This window comes from Malaclemys terrapin, chromosome 1, assembly GCF_027887155.1.
Source record: "Malaclemys terrapin pileata isolate rMalTer1 chromosome 1, rMalTer1.hap1, whole genome shotgun sequence".
Lineage (NCBI taxonomy): Eukaryota > Metazoa > Chordata > Testudines > Emydidae > Malaclemys > Malaclemys terrapin.
In genome coordinates this window covers 175,805,959-175,828,501 of record NC_071505.1, presented here as the reverse complement: position 1 = coordinate 175,828,501, position 22,543 = coordinate 175,805,959, and the positions used below count along the sequence as shown (strand labels likewise).

Sequence of the window (22,543 nt, the reverse complement as noted above, 5' to 3'; positions counted from 1 at the left end):
CTGTGCACCTAAATCCACTGAAATATTCATAATGAATGACACTAGTGTCCTGGGAGTGGAGAAAGAAGTGGTCACTGAGAGCCAGATCCAAACCCCTGTGTGCTCTACTGATGAAGACCAGGACCTTGAATTGGACCTGGACCTAGACAGACAGCTAGTGGAAAGCACAGTTACCTTACCAGATCATCCTGTGCTGCAGCATGTTGTATGAGAAATAACCCCGAGGAGGCCTTCATATGTCGTCTTTGATACAGCACGTTTCAATGGATTGTCCTGGAGGTGCTGATAGGAATGATTCACTATAATTTGGTAATAATTTGTTGGAAAAGACTGCAATGTTTTGACCAGTCATCCTGTAGACAGAAAAAAATAATAATTTTGCCCACTGCTACAGCTAGAAGTTCAGTAGCAGTATTTGTAGGCTGTGGCATCACTTTGACAGCTAGGTGAACCAAATGATCTCAGCTGAGGGAGTGGTCACAGACCATTTCTTTAGAGTGTACCTGTAAATTAGCAGCACCTGTTTTACCCAGAATGAGCCTCTCACCTGCTGCAGTTCTATATCTCTGTTTCACCCAGTTACAGGAGAATCAGGGAAATTTATCCTTGTCAAGTGTACAAAGAGTCATCTTATTCTTCAGCGTCATCCAATCCCTACTTCCAAAGAAATAAAAAAAGACAATGATGACAGTTAGTAATAATATTACCTAACAGAAGAGCAGGTCTGATCTTTGTAGATCTGTAGTACATCCCAGCAGTTAATAGAACTTTGAGTGTTGGACAGAGGCTAAGCACACAACCCGTATCGTATGGGTTATGAAAATGATGCATCTTAAAGGTGAAAAGATTTTAGAAATTAAACTTTCATGCCGCTTGCAGACAGTAGACCATAAATTAATGAAGTGCAACTGGAAAAAGGCCTTCAGAATGAATTTGTTTTTGATCTCACAGCCTAAAGGCACATATGTTCCATCATGAATTAGAGATTTCATTTGATACACCATTTCCTTTTGAGGTAAACATGTTAATAAATCATTGAAGTTTCAAATGAGCTCCTATTTTTAGAACTTAAAGGTATCCAAAGTAATTTTCATGCTGTATGTCACTGACCATGGATATAAAATAGCTGAAATTAGATGTTATGAAATCATTAATTCAAATTGTACTCTACAAATAGTAAGTGAATACATTTTAATTATAAATAAGCCCTTTTAATTTTGTTACTGTCACGCTTCTCTTGTGAAATTTAATTTCATCGGGAGCCTGATCCAAACTGCATCAAAGTCAATGGAAAGTCCCCCTTTGGATCAGGGCCTAGATGTTATGGTGTATTTAAACATTCTTATCTAAGTATGCATAATTAACAAATTAATTAGGTTGTCACCGTTTGACGCATCGTTTGGTGGACTATGTACAATTAGTTAGATTTGCATAATAGATCCTAGTGGAGAAGTGTGGACATAACTCCCACAACAGTATTATTTGCACTGATTTTATTTCAGTTTAAGTTTCCAAAAGTGATTATACAGTATATATTACTACAAAATTTACTTTTAATTAAAATCAAAGTATATATTATGTAGACCTAATAGCACCTAGTTTGGGGCTGTTGCCAGTGAGGAGGTAATGACAATACAAGTCCCTTAGGATCATTGATTTCAGTGGGAACTGTTAGTACACAGCACCTCTTGGGAGAAGGCCAATAATTCCATTGTGATATTACTTCCTATAGGGTCACTACACTTTTTACTATAAAATTGTACATTTTACCTTGATAATTTGCCTCAGCTCCTGCCATATACAATTCATATTCTGCCACATTTCGTATAAGGTGACTAGCATTCAGCTGGGAGGAATGAACTAATTCAGTCAAAATTTTCTACAGCTGATGCTTTATAAGCCCCATGTGACTCAGCATAGCCTTAGAATTCAGTAACACCCCTGGGTGGAAAAATGAATGGCTTGCAATCTATCCCAATGGGCTCATTCTGCTAGCTATTAGGCTATGATAAATGCTGAGGAATTCCTTTGAAATACTTTGCAATATTCATTTCTCCCCCCTTATTAAGGCTCTTTAACACATAAGCACAGGCTACCTTTTATATACCTTTATTAATATAACATAAAGGAGTCATTCACTCAGGCATGAAAAGATCCAAAAAGACAGGGTGCAACAGAATGCCACTATTAGCATCTTGAATAACATACCAATGCTCACAACTGCATCTTCGCTATCTTCATTTTAATTCATGCCATAGAATACCATCCTGTGCTGTAAAAACAACTCCAAACATGATGTGATTAACCTTAGGGTCCCTCAGACCCTCATCTCAAAGCCCACTCGTACATGGCCTGTGCTTTCTATTCATGTTCAACCATCTGATTTCCATATCATCCTACTCGCCCTCACAAGCTGCTATTAGCATAACAGAGCTTTAGCATGACATTGATTGAAGCCAGTTCTTGCTGAATGCAGTATCAAAGCATAATTTGCCAGAAATCAAATCTAATTTACAGTGTACCATATTAAAATTTCTCAAACACTGTTTCAAGAAAACTGTCCTAGACCTCTAATCTTAATTGTTCTTCTTTATATTCTTGTCTAGTTCTCTGAAATTCAGGCAATATATTTTGTTTTAGAGCCATTGTCTTTGACTTGCGAATGTCAATTAAACAAGAGTTTTTCCACTCCATTTACTCCAACCCCATTAATGTTACAGCTGAAACAGTGAAGGGTGTTTGGTTGATGGGCAAAACACTTGGTTTATTACATCACAACAGGTTCTTTGGACAGGTTTCCTAATGTGTTGGGTTTTTAGGTAAGTGCAACGATGTGTTATAGCAGTGCATGCTAGGGCTGAAATGAATGTATTTGATTAACATTTGTTTTAAGGCTTTATAACTTATGGTCCAATTACCAGGGAACTGAAGGGGGAGCTGAGAGACCAAGCTTCTGTTCCCAGCTCTGCCACTGACCTGCTGACTTTAAGCAGTCACTTAACTGTTCTGTGCCTCAGTTATGTAATCTGTACAATGGGGATAACAGTGACTACCCATCTTTGGAAACTGCTTCTATATCTGTGGTTGACAAGGAGCCCCCTTTCCAATAAATTCAAAAAAGCCCTAGAGTCATCTGAAAGAGGACAAGGTTGAACCAGTCCCTGCTTTAGGGCACACTCTGCACTCTGTAAAAGTAGTAGTGCTACCACTTTGGTGCCCTGAAGGTGACACTCCACCAGAATTCCTTCTGTTGTAAGTGCTAAATTTTATTATCAAGTCTCAATTATGGTTGGGCAGCCTGGCTGTGATAGGTAAATCTGTTCCAGTATTGTGAAGTCATGGTTTTCATCCTGTGAACACCATTAAAATCCGAAGTTCCCTATTAACAGAGCTGCAGTTCCACACTGCAGTGCATTGGGACAAATTGGGGCACTCTTTGATTTCCCTATAAAAAGTTTCATTACATCCTGTAGAGAGGTTACCCTGTGTAGGGACATTGGAAAAGTATGGTTTAGTCATTTTAGATGCTTTTCATATGTTCCCTAAAAGTTGGCTGGAGGGGATGGTTTTGTGCTCTAATGACGAGTACCAGATCAAGGCATAGATACTATAGGCCAACTCCTGACATCATGTGATTACCTCAAAACCTCATCATTTATATATTTTTAAATTATATTTCTAGCCCTCATAACTGCAAAGAAAAGCTTGGAAACATGAGCATAATCAGTGCAACAATGTCTGCCTGAGTCTGCAGAAAGCCTGAAATGCTTGCTGTGAGGGTGTGAGCTGCCCTGTTCATCTCAATGCATGATATGCTGCGGTAGCCTTTTCAGTACCACTCTGGGAGAGAACTTTGTTTATGGCGCAATAAGAATAGCACAGAAGGCCCAGCCCTCCCACTCAAGCAGGTACCCCAGCAGCTGGGGTGTAAGTATTAACCCCCATCTCCCACAATTAGCACCCTTGCCACTCATTGATGAAGGCAAGCCCTCTGCTTCTTCCAAGGGTTGGGGGACTTCTTCTGATGCTCCTGGAGATGAAAGTCCACAATGTTGTTGCCACTGCCTCTGTGAGAGATGAGGGGGATCCCTGCCTCTCTCACTCCAAGTGGGGTAAGGTGGAGTCATGGGGTGATCTTTGTGTTATATTGTCCCTTGTGCCCTGGATTGCCTTAATTCAGCCCTGCTAATCATCGGCCTTGAAATATCCATTACAACCAAATCTGAAATAGGTCTATCACATCTCTCCCTTTAAATATAGCAGACGGATTTATCTATAGTGTGCTGTGTGTGAGGGTGTTTCAGATTAATCTGGAAAAACCTGCCTGCTGTGTGTAGACATTATGGCACCTTTTGTAGAGCGAGGGTTTGCTTTCCCTTGCTATTCATCAGGTTGCTGCTCTTGCACCCTGGAAACAGTTGTGTGAATGTGCATTGGGTTCATAGAAGTATGGTGGGGAGGGAATCATGCTGCAGCTAAGGGCCCTAGGAGGCTGTAATCTGAGTTAGAGTTTAGGGGCTGTACATCAAAGCAGTACCATCGCTGTCAATACAGAGGCCACTCAGAGATGATTGATGGAAGTTGAGGGAAATTCCAAGGCACAACCTCAATCCCTCCCTCCCCACCCCTGTCGGATAGCTAGCAACGTGCTGTGCACTAACAGGAGACACAAACTGCATTCCTCAGTGGGAGCTGGAAAATTCACACTCAGGAGTATGAGAGAGAAGGGGAGGCTCCTTGTGCTGCTCTGCACCCGGCACATAAACAGAGCAGCTGGGAATATTTGAAGTATGGTCTAGGATCCCTTGGGAGAGACCCTTTGGAAATGTAAAATACTAAGAGTCCAATCATAAAATGCCTAAGGAACACCAGTTATTTTCAAAGTGGGGAGATTTTGCTTGCCATGCGTTTTAAATGTGTCACTTCCTTTATTGCCCCCTGCTTATCATACCTAAATTCAGCTGCCTTGTTTCCACCTTCCTCCTCCATTCTATTTTCATCACCTCCCATCTCCACATCATCATTTCTCTTTCACTCATTTCCCCAGCCCTTCCTCCTCTTCATATGCTCCCCTTTCCCCTGGTCAATTCACACTACACTGCTCCATTCTCCATTGCCTTCAACTGCTCACCTCTGACAACATTTCCCCTGGTCTTGGTCTTCCATGTATCTCCTCCCTCACCACCAACTGCAGCCCTCCCTGACAGCTCTCACGTCTCTTTGGCATCACAATCCTCCCTTTGTCCCTTCTTTCCCCCTTTTCTCTCCCCTCTCCTCTTTCTGTTCTGTCTGGGATGCCTGCTCCTTCTCAACATAGATCACTGCCATCCACAGACTTTTAGCTCCTGCTGCCTTCATCTCCTTGCACTCATTGAAACCTGGACAATATCTCACACTGCCATTCTCCTTCATAGCTACTTCTCCTTCCCACGCACATTCTGCTCCCACTCATCCCTAAAGGACAACAGGGGAGGCATTGGACTTTTCCTCTCCTGCCTCTGTCACTTCCAGACCCCGCCCTTCCATTCATTTTTAAAAGTGTGATGAGATGGATTGAAAAGGATGTTGAGGACATGCCAGTTCCATACCCTGGGGCTCACCACAGCAAAGCACAGTTGTCTCTAGATTTAAAGCACAACAGTGAGCTCTCTAAAGTGCAGATGATATGGGAGTATCACTATTGGTCCAGGGGAGGCTTGAGGACAAGATTAGAACATAACCAGCTCCTACACCATAAAGGGCCGATTGTTGCCCCTCATCTTTTATTGACATCAGAGCTTAAACAAATATGTGTGATTGTAATGCTTTCCTTCTTACAGCTGATGGAGGTCATACATGGAGGTGCTTGCTTTTCTGTCTTTTTTTTTTTTTTTGTATTTACTAATTGTGTATATACTAATTAATGAATGTCCTCTGGCATGAAAATACATCTACATAATGCTGTCTTTTCTCTTTGATATTATTCATCCATTCTTTGAGAAATCTCCCTCAATTTTACATCATGTTTTTTCTTACATTGTAGCTCCCCCGCAGTTTGTGATAAGGCCACGAGACCAGATTGTAGCCCAGGGTCGAACAGTGACCTTTCCCTGTGAAACTAAAGGAAATCCCCAGCCTGCTGTTTTTTGGCAAAAGGAAGGCAGCCAGGTGAGTCCAAACCCTTCATCTGAACGCTTACCTCTTTTTTGAAATTGCACATTATTCAATATTTTAAGTCACTTAATTAACTCTCTTTCACATGCTCTATGCACGTTATAAAGAGATCTTGTCTGCTTCATTACACTCTATAAATATCCTTTAATAATGTTGTTGTTGATGCACATTTATATTGTGAAGCGCCCAGAAGCCAACTAGGGTGGGGTCCTATTGTGCTAAGTGTTGTACAGACATACAGAAAATCCCAGTCTGTATCCCTAAAAAGTTTTCAGTCTGAAACACAAGACAACAGGTGGATGGGATAAATATGGTATGGCGCTTAAGAGACAGGGTAACAAAAATAAGAGGATGTACACAATTCTTAGCCAATCAGGGACAGTAATTACAACAGGGCACCTGTGTTGTCATAATCAGGTAGTTATAGATCTAACTGCCTGATTTGCACTGATGTGTGCCACAGTGCATGCAAATGCAGGTTTTGAGCATGCAGCTGTTTGCCTCCATAAAACTAGCATGCACAATTTCTGAGGCTCATTTTGGAAAAATTTCCCCTGGGTATTTAGAGTCATTTTAATGACTGAGTTTCTGACACCACCCTGAGCCAATACTGATTTCCTTAGCTTTAGATTTGAATGTGATGCTGTCACAGATAAATCTTTGTGTAAATTTTCAGTGTTGTTGCTTTGCCAAGACTAGTTATGTCAGAAGACAGGCTGTCTCACTGTCTGGATGGTTTTCCTTTTGGTGGGTAAAGTTTGGATGTTGCAAACCATGACCCAGATTCTCTCCTGCACATGAGCTCTGCTAAGGGCAGGAGAGGAGAGCATCAGGGAGCTGGCTATTGTTACACCCATGTGAGATGCATTGCACTGGTGGAATTCTCTGCTGCCTATTTCTGGATAGTTGCTTGCCCTTTGTGGCACCTGAATTGTACAAATGGCCTAGATCTAAATAGAGACTGTGGCCCTGGATGTTAATATAATTTTTCTCCTGGAGTCAACTGGATATATTTTCATATATAACCCTTCTGCCAGGTGGTTAATGGTAGTTAGAAGGGCCAGATTCAAAATGTCAAGAGTTCCTTTTGGAGAATATTAAAATTGACTTTAGCCCCCACCTAGAATTCTGGGAAAAATAAATAAATCCTCTTCCAGTTGCCCTACGCAGGCAGAACTTCACCACCACCACCCCCAAGCACTCAGGTTATGTCTACACTTATGGCAGCATGTACAGTACGTACACTGCTCTCCCACCTAGCCTGGGTATAAATAGCAGTGTAGACGGCAAGGCACGGCTTAGGCAAGTAAAGACATGCCAGAACCCTAGGGTATGTACCCTATGCAGTTCTCTTCACGCCCAAGCAGTGCCTCCCCCATCTACACTGTCCCACTGCCTACCCATTGCTGGAGCCTTTCCCCACCACAGGGAAGCACACTATAGTGTGGATACAGCCTGTTTTTCACTCTGGCGTGTAGCTACACTTGTCCTACATTCTGCCACCAATGTAGACAAGGCATTATTTTTATTGGGACATAAATTCTTGGAAAATGCAGCAATCCAGTAATATTCAAATAAAGTTTAAAGCAATCAGGAAACCTGCAGTAATCCATTCAAATCTTTCCCACCTCTCTCAGTGAATAACCAGTAGCCCTAGGCAAGAGTTCTCTGATCACATCACTCCACCCACAACAAAACTCGCTCTTGGTTTGGGTCAGTGAATATTAGTAGCCCAGTGTTCTCTGCAGATGTGTGTCTGGGCCTGTTAAAGCTGCTTGTCTAGTCCCACCTTGAGCTGCCACCACCTGACCTCATTGAAGTCCCATCAGTTTAGTCACTATTCCTTAGGTGTTTGATGAGGAGTCTGCTCTGCACCATCTAATTGTGCCTTTATAACAAGAAGGTGAGTTAAGAATGGAGAAAGTCTGCATCCTGTATAAAAGCTCATCTTCTTAGAATGTTAGAATGTGGGCTGGTATGGCTGTGCACCAAGGTGTCCACAGACATCTTTATTACTGCACATATTATTTGAGGCCCCAGTCGTGCAGTCAGAAGATCTACATGAGTGGAACCTCGGACCTGTGCAAAGGTGCACCCACACGGAGCCACAATGAAATTAATGGAGCGCTGCATGGGGCACAACAGTCCAGTCACAGGATCGAGACCAGACTCAATACGCTATGTTCTCTGGGGTTGTGCAGCTACAGGAGTACATACCTGTGCAATTGTTAAGTTGTTTAAGTTGATTCTTCACTCAATTTGATTCATCTGATTATGCAACGTGTAAGGAGGCTCAGATCTAACCATCAAATACGTGGTTCTGATTCTTGCAAAGTGCAGTATTGTGGGCCTCACTAAGGAGCAAATTGTTCCAGGAGGAAAATATAATAGCATTTTGAAATTAAACCAGGAAGTGCTGATGTGCTAGCAAACATTTCAAAAAAGCCTTCTTGTAGAGGGTTTTAATAACATGGTAATGTTTATGTAAAGTGGGCTTATAGTGTCACGCTTGAATCTAATAAAGTGGACATCCATCATGTTGTAATAAAGAGAAGAGCTTCTAATTAAAGTAGGGCATCATTTGCAGGATTAAAGTCATTTAGTGTAATTGAAAAGTGTTAATACTCTATTTTATCCTCTTCCATTGGTATCACTTCAAGGGTAAAAACATTTTAAGGTGAAAATGTGTCTTCTGTCTTTAATTGAATGTTATTACCTACTGATGGTACCATGTTGAAGCTGTTTAATTACAAACCTGGAAAATTAATTACAATATTGAGAACCAGATCCCGTAGGGTTAGAATGTTCTTTTTTGGCAAATAAAGGCAACATAAAAATTGATATCTTGATGTTTATAATCAAACCTTGAAACATAGCTCAATGTGATTCATTATACCCGCATGTTCTTAATTGAGCAACAATGAAACAACACAGGTTAAGCAGGTTAATGTTACCATCCTAAAATAAATTTTCCAGGCTTTGAAGTAAGACATTGTTCCATTAAATAGCAGAGTCTCCACTTACTATATTTTATCATTGAAATGAAGAGTACAATACTTTGGCCACACCTAAGGTTAACATGCAGAGTATGGGGACACTGTATCTCTGAGTATTTACTCCTTGTCATTTGGACTTGCAATGCTTTCTTTGTCTCCAAGAAAATGTCCTCACTGCATTTAAAATCCTGTGGTCGGCCCATGCCAGCTGACTCAGGCTCCAAAGGCTCAAGCTAAGGGGCTGTTTAATTGTGGTGTAGTCGTTCAGGTTCAGCCTGCAGCCCGAGATCTGGGACTCTTGCACCTTGCAGGTTCCTAGAGCCCAGGCTCCAGCCTGCAATTAAACAGCCTCTTAGCCTGAGCCTGGCGGGCCTGAGTCAGCCTGCACGGTCGGGCCAGACACAGGTTTTTAATTGCACCGTAGACATACCCTTAGTCAAGAAACTATCTTCCTTGCAATGCTGCTGTTCATGTTTATTGTAATATTGTGTAGAGCTAGTCAAGCTAGCCCATTCCAGTGATTACAGGGAAATCTTCATCCTGGACCTGTTCCTCCATCCTGTTTCACTAAGCACAGCCAGCTGGAAGGGAGGGGAATAGTTCCCTCTGGAACGATCCTTGTGCCAACTTGTGCATCAGCAGCTGGTCCTTTGTATTTGGTAGCCTTTTCCCCCAAAGCTTGACAGCAGCACTCCAATGAAACGCAGCAGCTTAAGGCAGTGAATTTACTCTTACTAGTCTCTAGTTCCTAAACACTGTGGGCAAAATTAATCCCTGGTGTAACTCAATTACAATTAATGGACATAAAGCCATTGAAGTCAGTGGAGTTATGCCAGGGATGACTGTGGCACTCTGTGGCCCAGCATGTCACCATTAGGCCTGAATGAGCGAACAGGTTAATTGAATCCACTTACTTTATTTTACATTCTTTTAAATTCACCTCTGCGGTCAATTTATGGCAATTTATAATCCATGGGCTCTGATCCTGAAGGGTGCTAAGCCTCATCAGTTCCCACTGAAGTGTAGAATTCACTGGAGCCCAAGGCCCCTCAGGATCTGGCCCATGCTGAAGAATCAAAAAAGGATGGTCACATAATCAGAAATTAATATTTTGAATGCAACAGTGAAAATGATTATAAACCCTGATTTGTACTACCTTGTGATGCCATCTACAAATCCTCAAGATGGGTGATGAATGGCTGCAAAACTCTGCCACATCAAAATTCTCACACAAGTGGGCTTTTATGCTCATTCTTCATTCAGCGCTTGCTTACACTACAGATCCTTGACCAGTATAGCTATTCCAGCAGAGCCCCCTAATGTAGACACAGTATAAGCCGGCAGAAAGAGTTCTGCTGGCATTGTTACACCACCTCTCTGAATGACATTAGCTAAGCCGACAGAAGCACTCTTCTGTTGGCACAGTTGAATCTACATTGCCAACAAAGCCAAGTCAGATAGGAGGTGTGATTTTTTCCAAAACTACTCAGCATTACCCTAACTTTGCTCACATGGAAGTCAATGGTAAAACTCCCATTAGCTCCATTTGGAACAGTTTTAGTCAACACTCAGCGCTTTTAAAAATCCCATCCTGCATATTTAGGCAAACTTCGAAATCTTAACTGAACTTTTCCAAACTCCCATTATTAGAAAGCCAAACAAAACTACCTTATCCTAAAGTAGTGCTTTTCTAACTATGGAGCGGGCCTCCCAAAGGAGGCATGGGAATGTGTCAAGCAAGGGGAGGCCTGAGCTGTGTGCTGTTTTTTCTTTTAAGAGTTCTGGCTGTCAGTCCCAGGTGGCAGGGACTTGTGCAAAAGGGTCATGCACATCCAGGAGGTGGGGGGATAGGATACAGAGGACAGCCGGAGCCCCACCGCACAACCCCTGGGGTGACAGCTGGATCCCAAGCACTAGCTGGCTCCGGCTCTCCTTCCCATCCACATCCCTCACCTGGTAGCGACGGGACTCCAGCTATCAGCGCCGGGGTGGCAGCAGCAGCACAGAAGTAAGGGTGGTAATGGGGTGCTAAGTCTGCTGTGAAAAGTGATATTGCATAATCACATTGCCACCCTCACTTCTGAGCTGCTGCCGGCACAGCACTACCTATACAGCTGAGTGCCCAGCCAGCAGCCGCTGGTTTCCACTCTCCCTTCAGAGCTGGACAGCGGTATATATACTTGTGAGGGGCAGGGGGAGAACATAAGCAACTATAGAAACAAAGGAGGGGCACAATCAAATAAGTGTGAGACCCACTGCCCTAGAGTACTGATCAATAGCTTACAGTAGTGTTGCTGCAGTGTTTGGGTATGTCACTGGTATTAACAATTGTAATATTTTTATAGGGGTTGGTTCAGTGCTTGTTTTATTTAAGCTGGTTCATAAATCGATAAATCATCGTGCCATAACTCTTATGGAATTAGTTAATTCAGGCAGTTTTCCTCCTTTAAGTACTGACGTCTCATCATAACTCCTAAACCCTCTCCCCTATTCCCCTTTTTCATCCCCCTCCGTCACTTTCACTAACCTGTCTTTCCCCAAGTGCTGTCTCTCACTCTTCTCAACCCTTCTTTCCTTGCATCAAAGCCACTGTCAAATGTTATCACTTTTCCCTGGAAAATTTGCCCCCAGCTGCTAAAGCCCTGGTTCCTGCCTTGATTATCTTTTTGCATTGATTACTGAATCTCCTCCACTCTATTTTCCCAGTTCTCATCTCTCCCCCTCCAGTCCATTAAAAGGGCTTCACTAAAATAACCCACCCCCAATCTAAGTGTGCCACCCCCTCCTCAAAACTATCATCTCCTTGCCAATTTTCACATTAAATTTATACTCCTTGTCCTCACCTTCAAGGTTCCACACTGTCTGCCTCTTGTCTATGTCTCAGTTTTAATTTCCTTCTACTCCTCCTTTCACCTCCCATGCTCTGCCAACCCCTCTTTCTTTATGATCCTTTTGTGTCCTCCTGCCACTTCTGCTTCTATGCCTTGTTCATGCTGCCCCCTTTGCCAGGAACAGTATTCATTGCCAAACAATCTCACTCTGCTATTTCAGAACACTACTCATAATTCATTCCTTTTAGATAGCTTTCTAATGTGCACTCTAGTGTTAGCTCCTCCTGATGTAACACCCAGATATGTATGTTATTAAAATAAAGTTCAGAGTTATCAAGGTACATATGAAACAAATTCAGAACTAATTAGATACATATGAAACAAATCACCCGCATGTATTTGTTGAAACTTCTTACAAACCTCAACCCCTACTGGCAACACAATTGTCTGTCATCATTCTCAATAGTGCTGTGTCTAATTTAAACTGCAAGCTTCTCCAGGCAGGGAACATTAGCTTATTATGTGTCTGTAAAGCCCTATGCACACCTATGATACTATATAAACAGTAGTGTTTTTTTATTTGTTTATACATAATGCTTGTAAAGAAAATTATTGTACCCTTGACTGAGGGAAAAGCAATATTCTTGTATTTGCACTGATGGGATTTGAATTGTCTCCACAGAATCTACTCTTTCCAAACCAGCCTCTCCAACCCAACAGTAGGTATTCAGTATCACCAACAGGCGACCTCACTATTACCAACATTCAACGATCTGATGCAGGCTACTACATCTGTCAAGCGCTGACGGTTGCTGGGAGCATTTTAGCAAAAGCTCAACTGGAAGTTACTGATGGTGAGAAATCAGGATTTCTATTGTTTGTTTTTTTTAACCAATACCACCGAAGAATTAAAATATAATTTGTAAATATAGACATGTCAGATCATGTAATTCATATTGGCAAACATATAGGATTCTACAAATTATGAATAATGCAAAAAGGACCTCGGTGCAGAGTCTTCTCCATGAACACAAAAACATGGAATACAGGTTTGCATATTATATGAAATTTTGTACCTCTTTAAAACGATCAGTGAAAAGGGAGGGATACACCAGCTCAAAATATAATTTGTGTTAAGGGACAGTGTTCAATACAGTGGAACTGAAATCTAAGATGCCCGTATTCTAATCCAGAATGAGCAATGGATGGTTTTGTAGTAAAGCACTGAATAGCAACTCAGGAAAACTCGGTTCAATTCCCAGCTCCACAACAGACTTCTCGTGCTACCTTAGGGAAGTCATTTTGAGACATATCGTCATCTCATGAAAATTGGAATAACTCCATTTAAAGTTATTTTAAACTCCATTTAAAGCTAGGGAGCTATGTCTGCGCACATCAACTGAGGACCCTGGCCCTTAGTTTCTCTGTGTCTCAAATCTCCAAATCTCAAATACTTCCTTACCCTCACATGAGTGTTTTAAGGATAATTAATATGCGTGATGTGCTCAGATACTGCAGTGATGGGAATCCGACAGATTGACAAATACTACAACACAGTGTGATTTGTCACTAGTCATTTCCACACTTTGTTTTAGGAAAATACCTTAAATGCATTCTTTCCTACATAGCACATGTATCTCCTTTCATTTGAGCCCATGAATCCTGTTAACATCAGTATGAGTTCTGTTCATGGATCTAGGGCAGAATAATGCCTTTATATTACTAGAGAAAATGGAGCTGAAATTCCTATTTGCCTAGCAGGTCATCACATTCCCAGGCCTTATTATTCCCTATCTTAACTGACTCATTAAATATCTCCTGACAGACTTTGATGAATTTTTGCTGTTAAAACTGTTGTTACATGCACAGATCCACTATTACAGCTCCCTCAGAGACCTGCCTACATCATGAAAGTTTGAAAAGATGTCTAATTCTGAATAATCTGGCTTTTCACAAAAGCATATTCATCGCGAGTGACAGGTAGAGAGGTTCAGACACACGCTATAGAGGTTTGAGCATGAATTTAATGCCTTTTTTTTCTGTTGTTTTCCAAAAGCCGTCTATATTTTTATGACAAGGAAAGATAATTTCTTCCTTATCCTTGCATCTTTACAAGCACGCACTACATTTCCTTAAAATAGTTTCTAGGAGATTAAAGCCTAACCTTCGCTCTGTGACCTCTTTAAGTCTTCTCTTTCTCTTACTCTCTATGACAAAATGATGCATTTTCATACAATTCAAATTTACATGTAGATTAAAAGGTCATTTAAAATTAATGGAAAGGCAGTATTTTTTAATATCTGTCCACGACGCTGTCTGATTCAATGCCATGGCTGTGATTGGAATAAATAGAACATACAAACATTGGCTGATAGGACATTGAGCTGTTAATGGTTGCACCTGCTGTTGCTGCAGAGATTTACTGCAACAGGGGCCGAAAGGAGCAAGTCAGGTTCAAGGATATCAGTGATGAGAAATTCTTCCTGTAGACAGACAAGGCCTCTGGTCCTTCTTAATCTTTATTTATTTCTCTGTATGAAAAAAGAAATCAGAATTGACCTCTTCTGCATCTGCATCAGCTTATGCAGCCAGTCAACAGAAAAAGCTCATTAAGGTGTCCATAGCAAAAAGCAAACTCAGCTTGAACTAATTACATTCAAAGGTACTTAGTATTCTCCATTCCTTAAGAAAGCATTCAATGGTGCCTGTATGACTAAAGGAATGAAAAACCTGCATTCTTCAAATATCTCCCAGAACCTGAAAGTCAGGACACTCACTGTAATATAATACAAGATTATTTTATAGAAATATGAATTCATTATTGAGTTGAGGGGTGGATGAAGGTCATGAAGAATGTGCAAAAAGAGTATTTTGCAATTGTGATTGTATAAATAAAGGTACTACTGTATCAGATAATTTTTGACATTGCCTTTAGTTAGGGAATTAAGCATAAATATCTAAATATTCTTTGTCAGCTCATGCTGAGTATAGGTTATAGAAGTTAATGTTTTTAAAAGTAGAGAAATCTAATTTCAGGGTTTAAAAATATATTAAAATATAAACATTTCAAATATTAGCCATATATTTAAGCATTAGCTTTCCAGTTTTTGGCTGGTGATTTCAGTTTTACTTCATAGCCCAGAATTTTTCTGTTTGGTTAATGATTTAATAATAGTGGCAAGCCATCATTTTCATTTTGAACACATTTTTGTTTGATCCCAGAGTAATTTGGATTCAATTGAAATTCCAATACAGAATGAAAACATATGTCATGTGCAGAAAAACAAGTGCTTAATTATACCATATATAGCAGTGTTTCAGTTGTTACATTTTTGCACTTAGACGTCTTCACTGGAAATATTTTTAACTCAAGTGTTCCTATGAGAAAAGATTACTTGCTGTGATGAAATGTGCTGAGTTGAGTGATAATTTTGCTGATTATGGACTGTGCTGAGAGCTTGCAATATATTTGAAATTCAAATCTTGTACTATCTTGAAAGATCATCACATAAATCCAGAGTCTAACTCACATCTGGAAAAGTAACATAATTTAAAAAAAAAAATGAGACAGTCTTTGCAATCTTTCAAAAGCAAAGGTAAGCATGCAGCTCACAGTCTTATAACAGCAGGTCATGCAAATAAACTAAAAGCTTCCATTTAACTGTGTGTCTGTGTGATATAGAGAGAATAATTCACAATTAGTAATTTATTCCATAAATTTAGCCTCTTTTTTGTGCACAGAATATTCAGAAGTAAATTTCAATTTCCTCTAATCAGTTCATTATTCATATTTATTGATTGATCTTTTTGGCCACTGTGTATGTTTTTTTACTCTATGGATTAGTCACAAATTGTTCTCTGTAAGTATCCAGCTCTCTCTACTTGAAATTCAAGTTGTATTGCTTAGTTGTGACTGGTCAGATAAGGCACATGATCTTGTTTCCATCACTAGATTACATGCGTATGTGAATGCTTGCAGATGCTCATTTTAAATTCAGTTTTCATGACTGTGTGCACATTGAAGTTCACTTTTCATGAATATTCATACCAGTATATCTCAATCACACACGTTTGTAGAAAATGAACACAAAATGGTTTGAGCTTGGACAAAACAAATTCACCTAAAAATTAGAGCAACCATTCATGGACCTTTTACTGTATTTGTCCATCTTTGAGATAGATAGACCCTCATGCATATACAAACATCTTTCCAAAGTGCTGCTCAAGTGTTGGTTCCTGATTCACTGAGAGACCTATATCATGGGAATCCTGTTTATATATTTAAATAACTGACAAAAACAGGAGAATTTAGAAACATTTTACAGAAGATTTACAAGTCATAGAAGTGAAGACAATACAGTTGTTCACAGATCACTGGAAATCCTAAGTGTTCATTTAACCTTTAGCCTTAGTGTCATGGAAACCTGTAGTAGTCTTTCACCCATAACACCCTTGAAGATGAAGATTCCTTCTGGCCAGGAGACTTTCAATTACTTTATTGATCAAACCCATTTAAAAGATTATGAGCTACTCATTTGGGCAGTAAAAAAACTAATTAGATGCCAAAGAGCAATATCTAAAAAACAATAAGCTTTTAAAATACCTATATTGCTACCCATAAAATAAGGCAATGAGTTGCTACAAATAACTAAAGACGTATAGTTCTCAACCTAAGCAATTATTTGTTTTCATTCTTTTAATCTATACCTATTCCCCTAGAAAACTGAAAACTCATTGATCTGCATTAAATGTAAATGAAAACTTATGTGGCCTAGTTGTCACCTGAATATATTTTTGCTGTAGATATAGTACTTTGATGGGCCATACACATGTTTCTTTAATTACAGCATAAAATTGAGATTGAGTTTTTATTTCTTAAAATGACGGGGCAGTACTCTCTCTTCAACAGTTGTGTGTAACTGTGCTTAACCCTAGTGAGATGTAAACATGTGCTTTGAGGTGAAAATACATCCCATTGTGTTTTTCTTGTGTCCTACTGGTTCCTGTGTAATAGCTGAATTCAGTGTATGGTATTTCAGAATTTCCAAGGCAGTTTTCATTTCCTGTGACAAATGTTCTAAATTAGCTTTCAATGCACACTTTAAATTTTTAGTTACAATAAGTTTGTTGAAATCACAGCCCAAGGTATTATTACAGCAAGTAGATTCATCAGCCTTATTTCCCAGATTAAGAGAAGGTTTTAGGGTGGTTGCGATGTTACAGTTCCAAAAACAAACATTTTGAATAAAAAAACAGATGCTTACATCAGCCCTCCTTTTTCCTATATATTAAACAGTATGCCGAAAGCACTTTTGAGCCTTGATAATGCTGTGGGCTCATGTCTTGAACAGTTCAACACAATACAAGCCACATTTCTTTAAGACACACTTCAATTTATTTTGGTTTCATTCAAAGGCATGTATTATACTAAATACATTGGGCCAGATCCTCAGCTGGAGTAAACTGATGTAACTCAATTGACATCAGTTGAGCTATGCGAACCAACACTAGCTCAGGAGCTAATCCTGTTTATCAGAATATTTTCATTCAGATGCCAAACATACTATTCAGAGATTTAAAGTTATAACAGTATGGAAGCTAAACATCTGAGAACTGTTTCTCAATTCTGTTAGACTGGTGTTGTGACGGTATAACTCCATTTCCATTAATGAAGAATCCAGCTCCTTGTTTATTTTACTCTCTCTCTCTCTCTCTCTCTCTCTCTCTCTCTCTCCATAAACAAGTCTTATAGAAACAACAAAGCTATGTTTTTCTCCTTCACAGATGGCATGGAATAGGTTCAACATCAGAATTATTTATGAAAAAATTTTCTTGCAAGAAAATTTAACATGAGCATTTACCTCATCTTCACAATATCCCACTGGTAGCAGAATAAGGCTCAGATGCAGCTAGGCACTCACTAGTTAAGAATCTTTTATGAACTATTTTAAGCATGCAAATATAAAATATTAGAATAATAACAGAGTTCATGGTTTCAAAAGGTGATAACATGATTTGATAGGTAAACAGACAGCTTGATTAAATCTGAACTGTTCCTCACTGAAGAGCATGATGCAATCAGTTAGATCAGTTAGGGAAAGATTTTGTGTTGTTAGATGTTATTTCCTAATGATTAACATTTGCACATTGAACATGAATGGGAAACATGATCAAATGCACACTTTTAACTAACCGTTATGGTTGGTAGACAACTGTCTTAGCTTTTATCTAAGGCCCTGATTCAGGAGACCATCTGTTTTCAGGAAAGCATTTAAACATATGCTTAACTTTGAAACCAATGAGATTGAAACACCTGCTTAAACTTAAGCATGTGCTCTAGGGTGCTGGAACAATTTGTATAGTGGGGTACTGAGAGCCATTGAATCAAAATGTAAACCTGATATTACGATAGAAACTACTTTAAGCCAAAAGGCGCTGCTGCCATAGGCACCATCTTTCTGAGTGTGTTCGACCCCCTGCTCTGCCCCAGACCCTGCCCTCATTCCACCCTTTCCCCTAAGCCCTCATCCTGCCTCACCTCTTCCCATCCCTTCTCTGCCCTGACCCGCCTCTTCCTGCCCCCACTCCACCCCCTCTCCTGAGTGGCCCCACCCTCACTCCGCCCCCAACCCCCCAGTGCCTCCTGCCCACTGCTGAATAGGTGATTGCTGCAGGTGGGAGGCACTGGGAGTGGGGGGAGGAACTGATCGGGGATGGTTGCTGGTGGATGTTGAGCACCCACTAGTTTTTTTTCCATAGGTGTTCTAGCCTCGGAGCACCCATGTAGTCAGCACCTATGCATGTGCTTGAGTGCTTTCCTGAACCAGGACCTTACCTATTAGCTAATCTTAAGCAATGCCTACACTGCAATAAAAACCAACCGCGGCTGGCCTGTGTCTGGTGACTCCTGCTTGCAGGGCTCAGGCTGCAGGGATATACAATATTGCAGTGTAGACATACCTTTACTCAAATAAGTGTGATAAGCTTTCAATGTTTGTTAATAGCACACTCACATCTAGGTACTGTTTCATTGTAACTAAGCACAACCCTTTTAAATGTCAATCCTCTCAGTTGTTGGTGCATGAATGCATAGTGAGCATTGCAGAAATTAGCATTTTCAACCTCCCTGGATATCGTATACGATTTTCTTAAAATCTATATTCTGTTATACCAGATACTAACTGCTAAACATGATTTTTAAAAGTAGAGAGGTTCAGTAATTGTTGTATTTTCATTTAGTTTTGACAGATAGGCCTCCACCCATCATTCTCCAAGGTCCAGCCAATCAGACGTTGGCAGTAGATGGGACAGCTTTGTTGAAGTGTAAGGCCACTGGCGACCCACTTCCTGTTATTAGTTGGTTAAAGGAAGGATTCACGTTCCTGGGCAGAGATCCTAGAACATCAATACAGGAGCAGGGGACCTTGCAGATTAAAAGTCTACGGGTGAGTACTAATACGAATGAATCTTTGTTGGGACTGGGTCATTACTGAGCTGGTGAGGAGCCCCCATCAACAGTTAGGCATCCTTATCTTCAAAGTTGGCATGTGTCCCTCCATTTAGAATAATGCCTTTCAACAACAAGCTTTCATTGAGCAAAATTCTCTGCTAGAGAAATGAAAAAGGGAGATATGATTTAACGTTTCTGTAGAGGCTTCAGGTAACACATTAGGATATAGACAAAATGTGTTAGAACATATTACCCAGCAGTGGGGGCTGGTCGAGCTTCACTCGATGCAGGAGATGGGAGGGGGGACTAGTCACCATCTCCATCTCATTTGATCCTGAGGCTGGATGCCAGTTCATTCAAAGTTGCAAATCTGAGCAGCCTCATTTGTTGCAGCTGATAATTGTCTCCGTGGAGCTGTTACTGCAACCAGGGATTCCTAGACTGTAGCCTAGGGCTTTGGCTACTCCCTCCCTTACCAGATCCACTACACGAGGGACTGGGAGAGGGAGATACCCTGGAGCTGGCTACGCTAGTTCTGTCCTATGTGTGTTGGTGTTTCCCCTGCTGCTTGGTTAGGGCAATATTTCATCCCTCTTTGGCACAGGGCATGGAACACTGTCTGGCCAGTTTGGTTTTGAGGTATCTGAAAATCAGATGCCCTGAATTTTAGAAGGGTGGAATTCAGATAGGGAGAAGAGACAAAATGAAAAGTTGTCAATGTGAAATTTGATCTGAAATGAAATTCTGGTTCCCTTGATCGCCTCTCGTCAAACATTTTAAATGACTTTTTAGCTAAAATAAAATAAAATAAAAACACCATATATTTGAAGCATGTTTATTTTCCAAAGAGGATTTAGAATTTAGTTAATAGGCCATTTTCCTATATAATTGGATCCATTCCTGTAGTCTTGCCTGTGCTCCTTACACGTGCAGATTGTCACACTGAAGTCATTGGCACTCCTTTCTTAAATAAAGGAGGCCTGTGTTCAAAATCTGCTGGTTATTAGCTGGGTACAAGGCTTTGTAAGAAAGCAAAATAAAACAAAATAAATAATCGTGAATGAAGAGACAAAGTGTAGTTTTGTGTGCATACACAGGCTCAATTCTAGAATCAGATACATGTGGCAGATCTAAGTTATGCCACTTGCAGTGGTCCTAGCATGTACTATGTGCTCCAGCCTGTCCCTTCCCCACTCGGGTAATGCCCTCTGTGGGAAGTGACAGGAGCCAAGTGGCATGGGGTAATTCTCAGTCGCTCATTTAAAGTAGCTTTCTGGCTGCTTTATGCTGCTGTGCAGATCATGGATAGAGGACTGATTCTTTGATATATCTATACTCTCACAGAGTGGTTGCCATTCAAAAGGCAAAAGTTACCAATAATTTAACACATTGATATCTGAGATAACACTATTATGTCTTATTTAGAGTACAAACAAAATCTGCAATACCTTGTTAGTAAATGTTATCTTGCTAATGACAACCTCTGTATAGATGTATGTATTTATGTATAAAGTATAGAGATACTCATTATAGATATCCAAATATGTAATACATATGATGCAGAAAGGTAAATATAGTTTAAACATTAGTTGTTTAAAAACAATTTTAGGAAATATTTAATTTCATCAGCACTAATGCTTGTACTTAGTTTTATCAAGATAATCTGCAGAACTGTAAAGAACAAGAAATGAGCAGCCGTTTAGTTTTCTGCCAACATCTCATCAGTGATCGTAAATGAATTGTTAACCTCCTTGGAACAAAATGGAATTTATTAAAAAATTTATGCTAGCTTTCCTTGAGTAAACAATTTATCCTCCCTCTCTGGGCTAAAGGCGGGCTTGGGCCATGAAGGTTAATGCATTTTTACTGTAGAGCTGGATTAAACAGTGCGGTTGAATAGTCAAGATTCCCCAGTAGTGTTAGAAAGCAGCAATTAAAGGTGGGAGCTTGGTGATTTCAAACAAACTTTCAGAGCATTGATGATGGGCTTCTGTGGAGTGTCCATGAGGCAGAAGCTCATGGGATGCCTGCCTGCATGCGGTTATGCAAACAGTAAAATACTTGTTGAATCGTGCCAGCACATTAATGTCTTTGTTAGAGGCACGTGATCTCTAAAGGAGAAAAGAAATACCGGCAGGGTAAAGGAAAATCTGGCATTAAGTATGACTTTAAAAGACATGGAGCTTTTATTGATCCTTGAGTGGCTCATTCTTTAATACCCATTTTCCTTTAAGGCTCAGAAAGATACTCCTTAAACCTTCCCAATGCAGTAACATGCATTATTTGAATCAGACACACTGGGAAGAAAGACTCAACACCATAAATTGGTTTAAACTAGGGTTGTCGATTAATTGCAGTTAACTCATGCAATTAACTAAAAAAAATTGATCATGATTAAAAAAATTTATCGTAATTAATCATAGTTTTAATTGCACTGTTGAACAATAGAATCCCAATAGAATTTTATTACATATTTTTGGATGTTTTTCTACATTTTCAAATATATTGACTTGAATTACCGCACAGAATACCAAGTGTACAGTACTCACTTTATATTATTATTATTGATTACAAATATTTGCACTCTAAACAAAATAAATAGTATTTTTCAATTCACCTCATACAAGTACTGAAGTGCAATCTCTTTATTGTGAAAGTGCAACTTACAAATATAGATTTTTTTTTGTTATATAACTGCACTCAAAAAGAAAAGAGTGTAAAACTTTAGAGCATACAAGTCCAGTGAATCCTACTTCTTGTTCAGCCAACTGCTAAGACAAACAAGTTTGTTTACATTTATAGGAGATAATGCTGCCCACTTCTTATTTACAATTCCATCTGAAAGTGAGAACAGGTGTTTGCATGGCACTTTTGTAGCCGGCATTGCAAGGTATTTATGTGCCAACTATGATAAATATTTGTATGTTCCTTTATGCTTCAGCCACCATTCCAGAGGACATGCTTCCATGCTGATGATGCTCGTTAAAAAAATTATGTATTAATTAAATTTATGTCTGAACTCCTTGGGGGAGAATTGTATGTCTCCTGGTCTGTTTTACCCCCCATTCTGCCATATATTTCATGTTATTGTAGTCTTGGATGATGACCCAGCA

The 22,543-nt window shown here is 40.0% G+C and overlaps 1 protein-coding gene across 13 annotated transcripts in view; it reads left to right on the top strand.

Moving 5' to 3' along the window:
• ROBO2 (roundabout guidance receptor 2) overlaps positions 1–22,543 on the top strand; it is a 625,032-nt gene that overhangs the window by 479,255 nt on the left and 123,234 nt on the right. For all 13 annotated transcript variants that reach the window (XM_054047097.1, XM_054047036.1, XM_054047134.1 and 10 more), the window contains exons 7-9: positions 6,023–6,147; positions 12,663–12,834; positions 19,220–19,425. In XM_054047097.1, the coding sequence (XP_053903072.1) occupies positions 6,023–6,147; positions 12,663–12,834; positions 19,220–19,425 (503 nt within the window). The remainder of the gene's footprint in view (positions 1–6,022; positions 6,148–12,662; positions 12,835–19,219; positions 19,426–22,543) is intronic.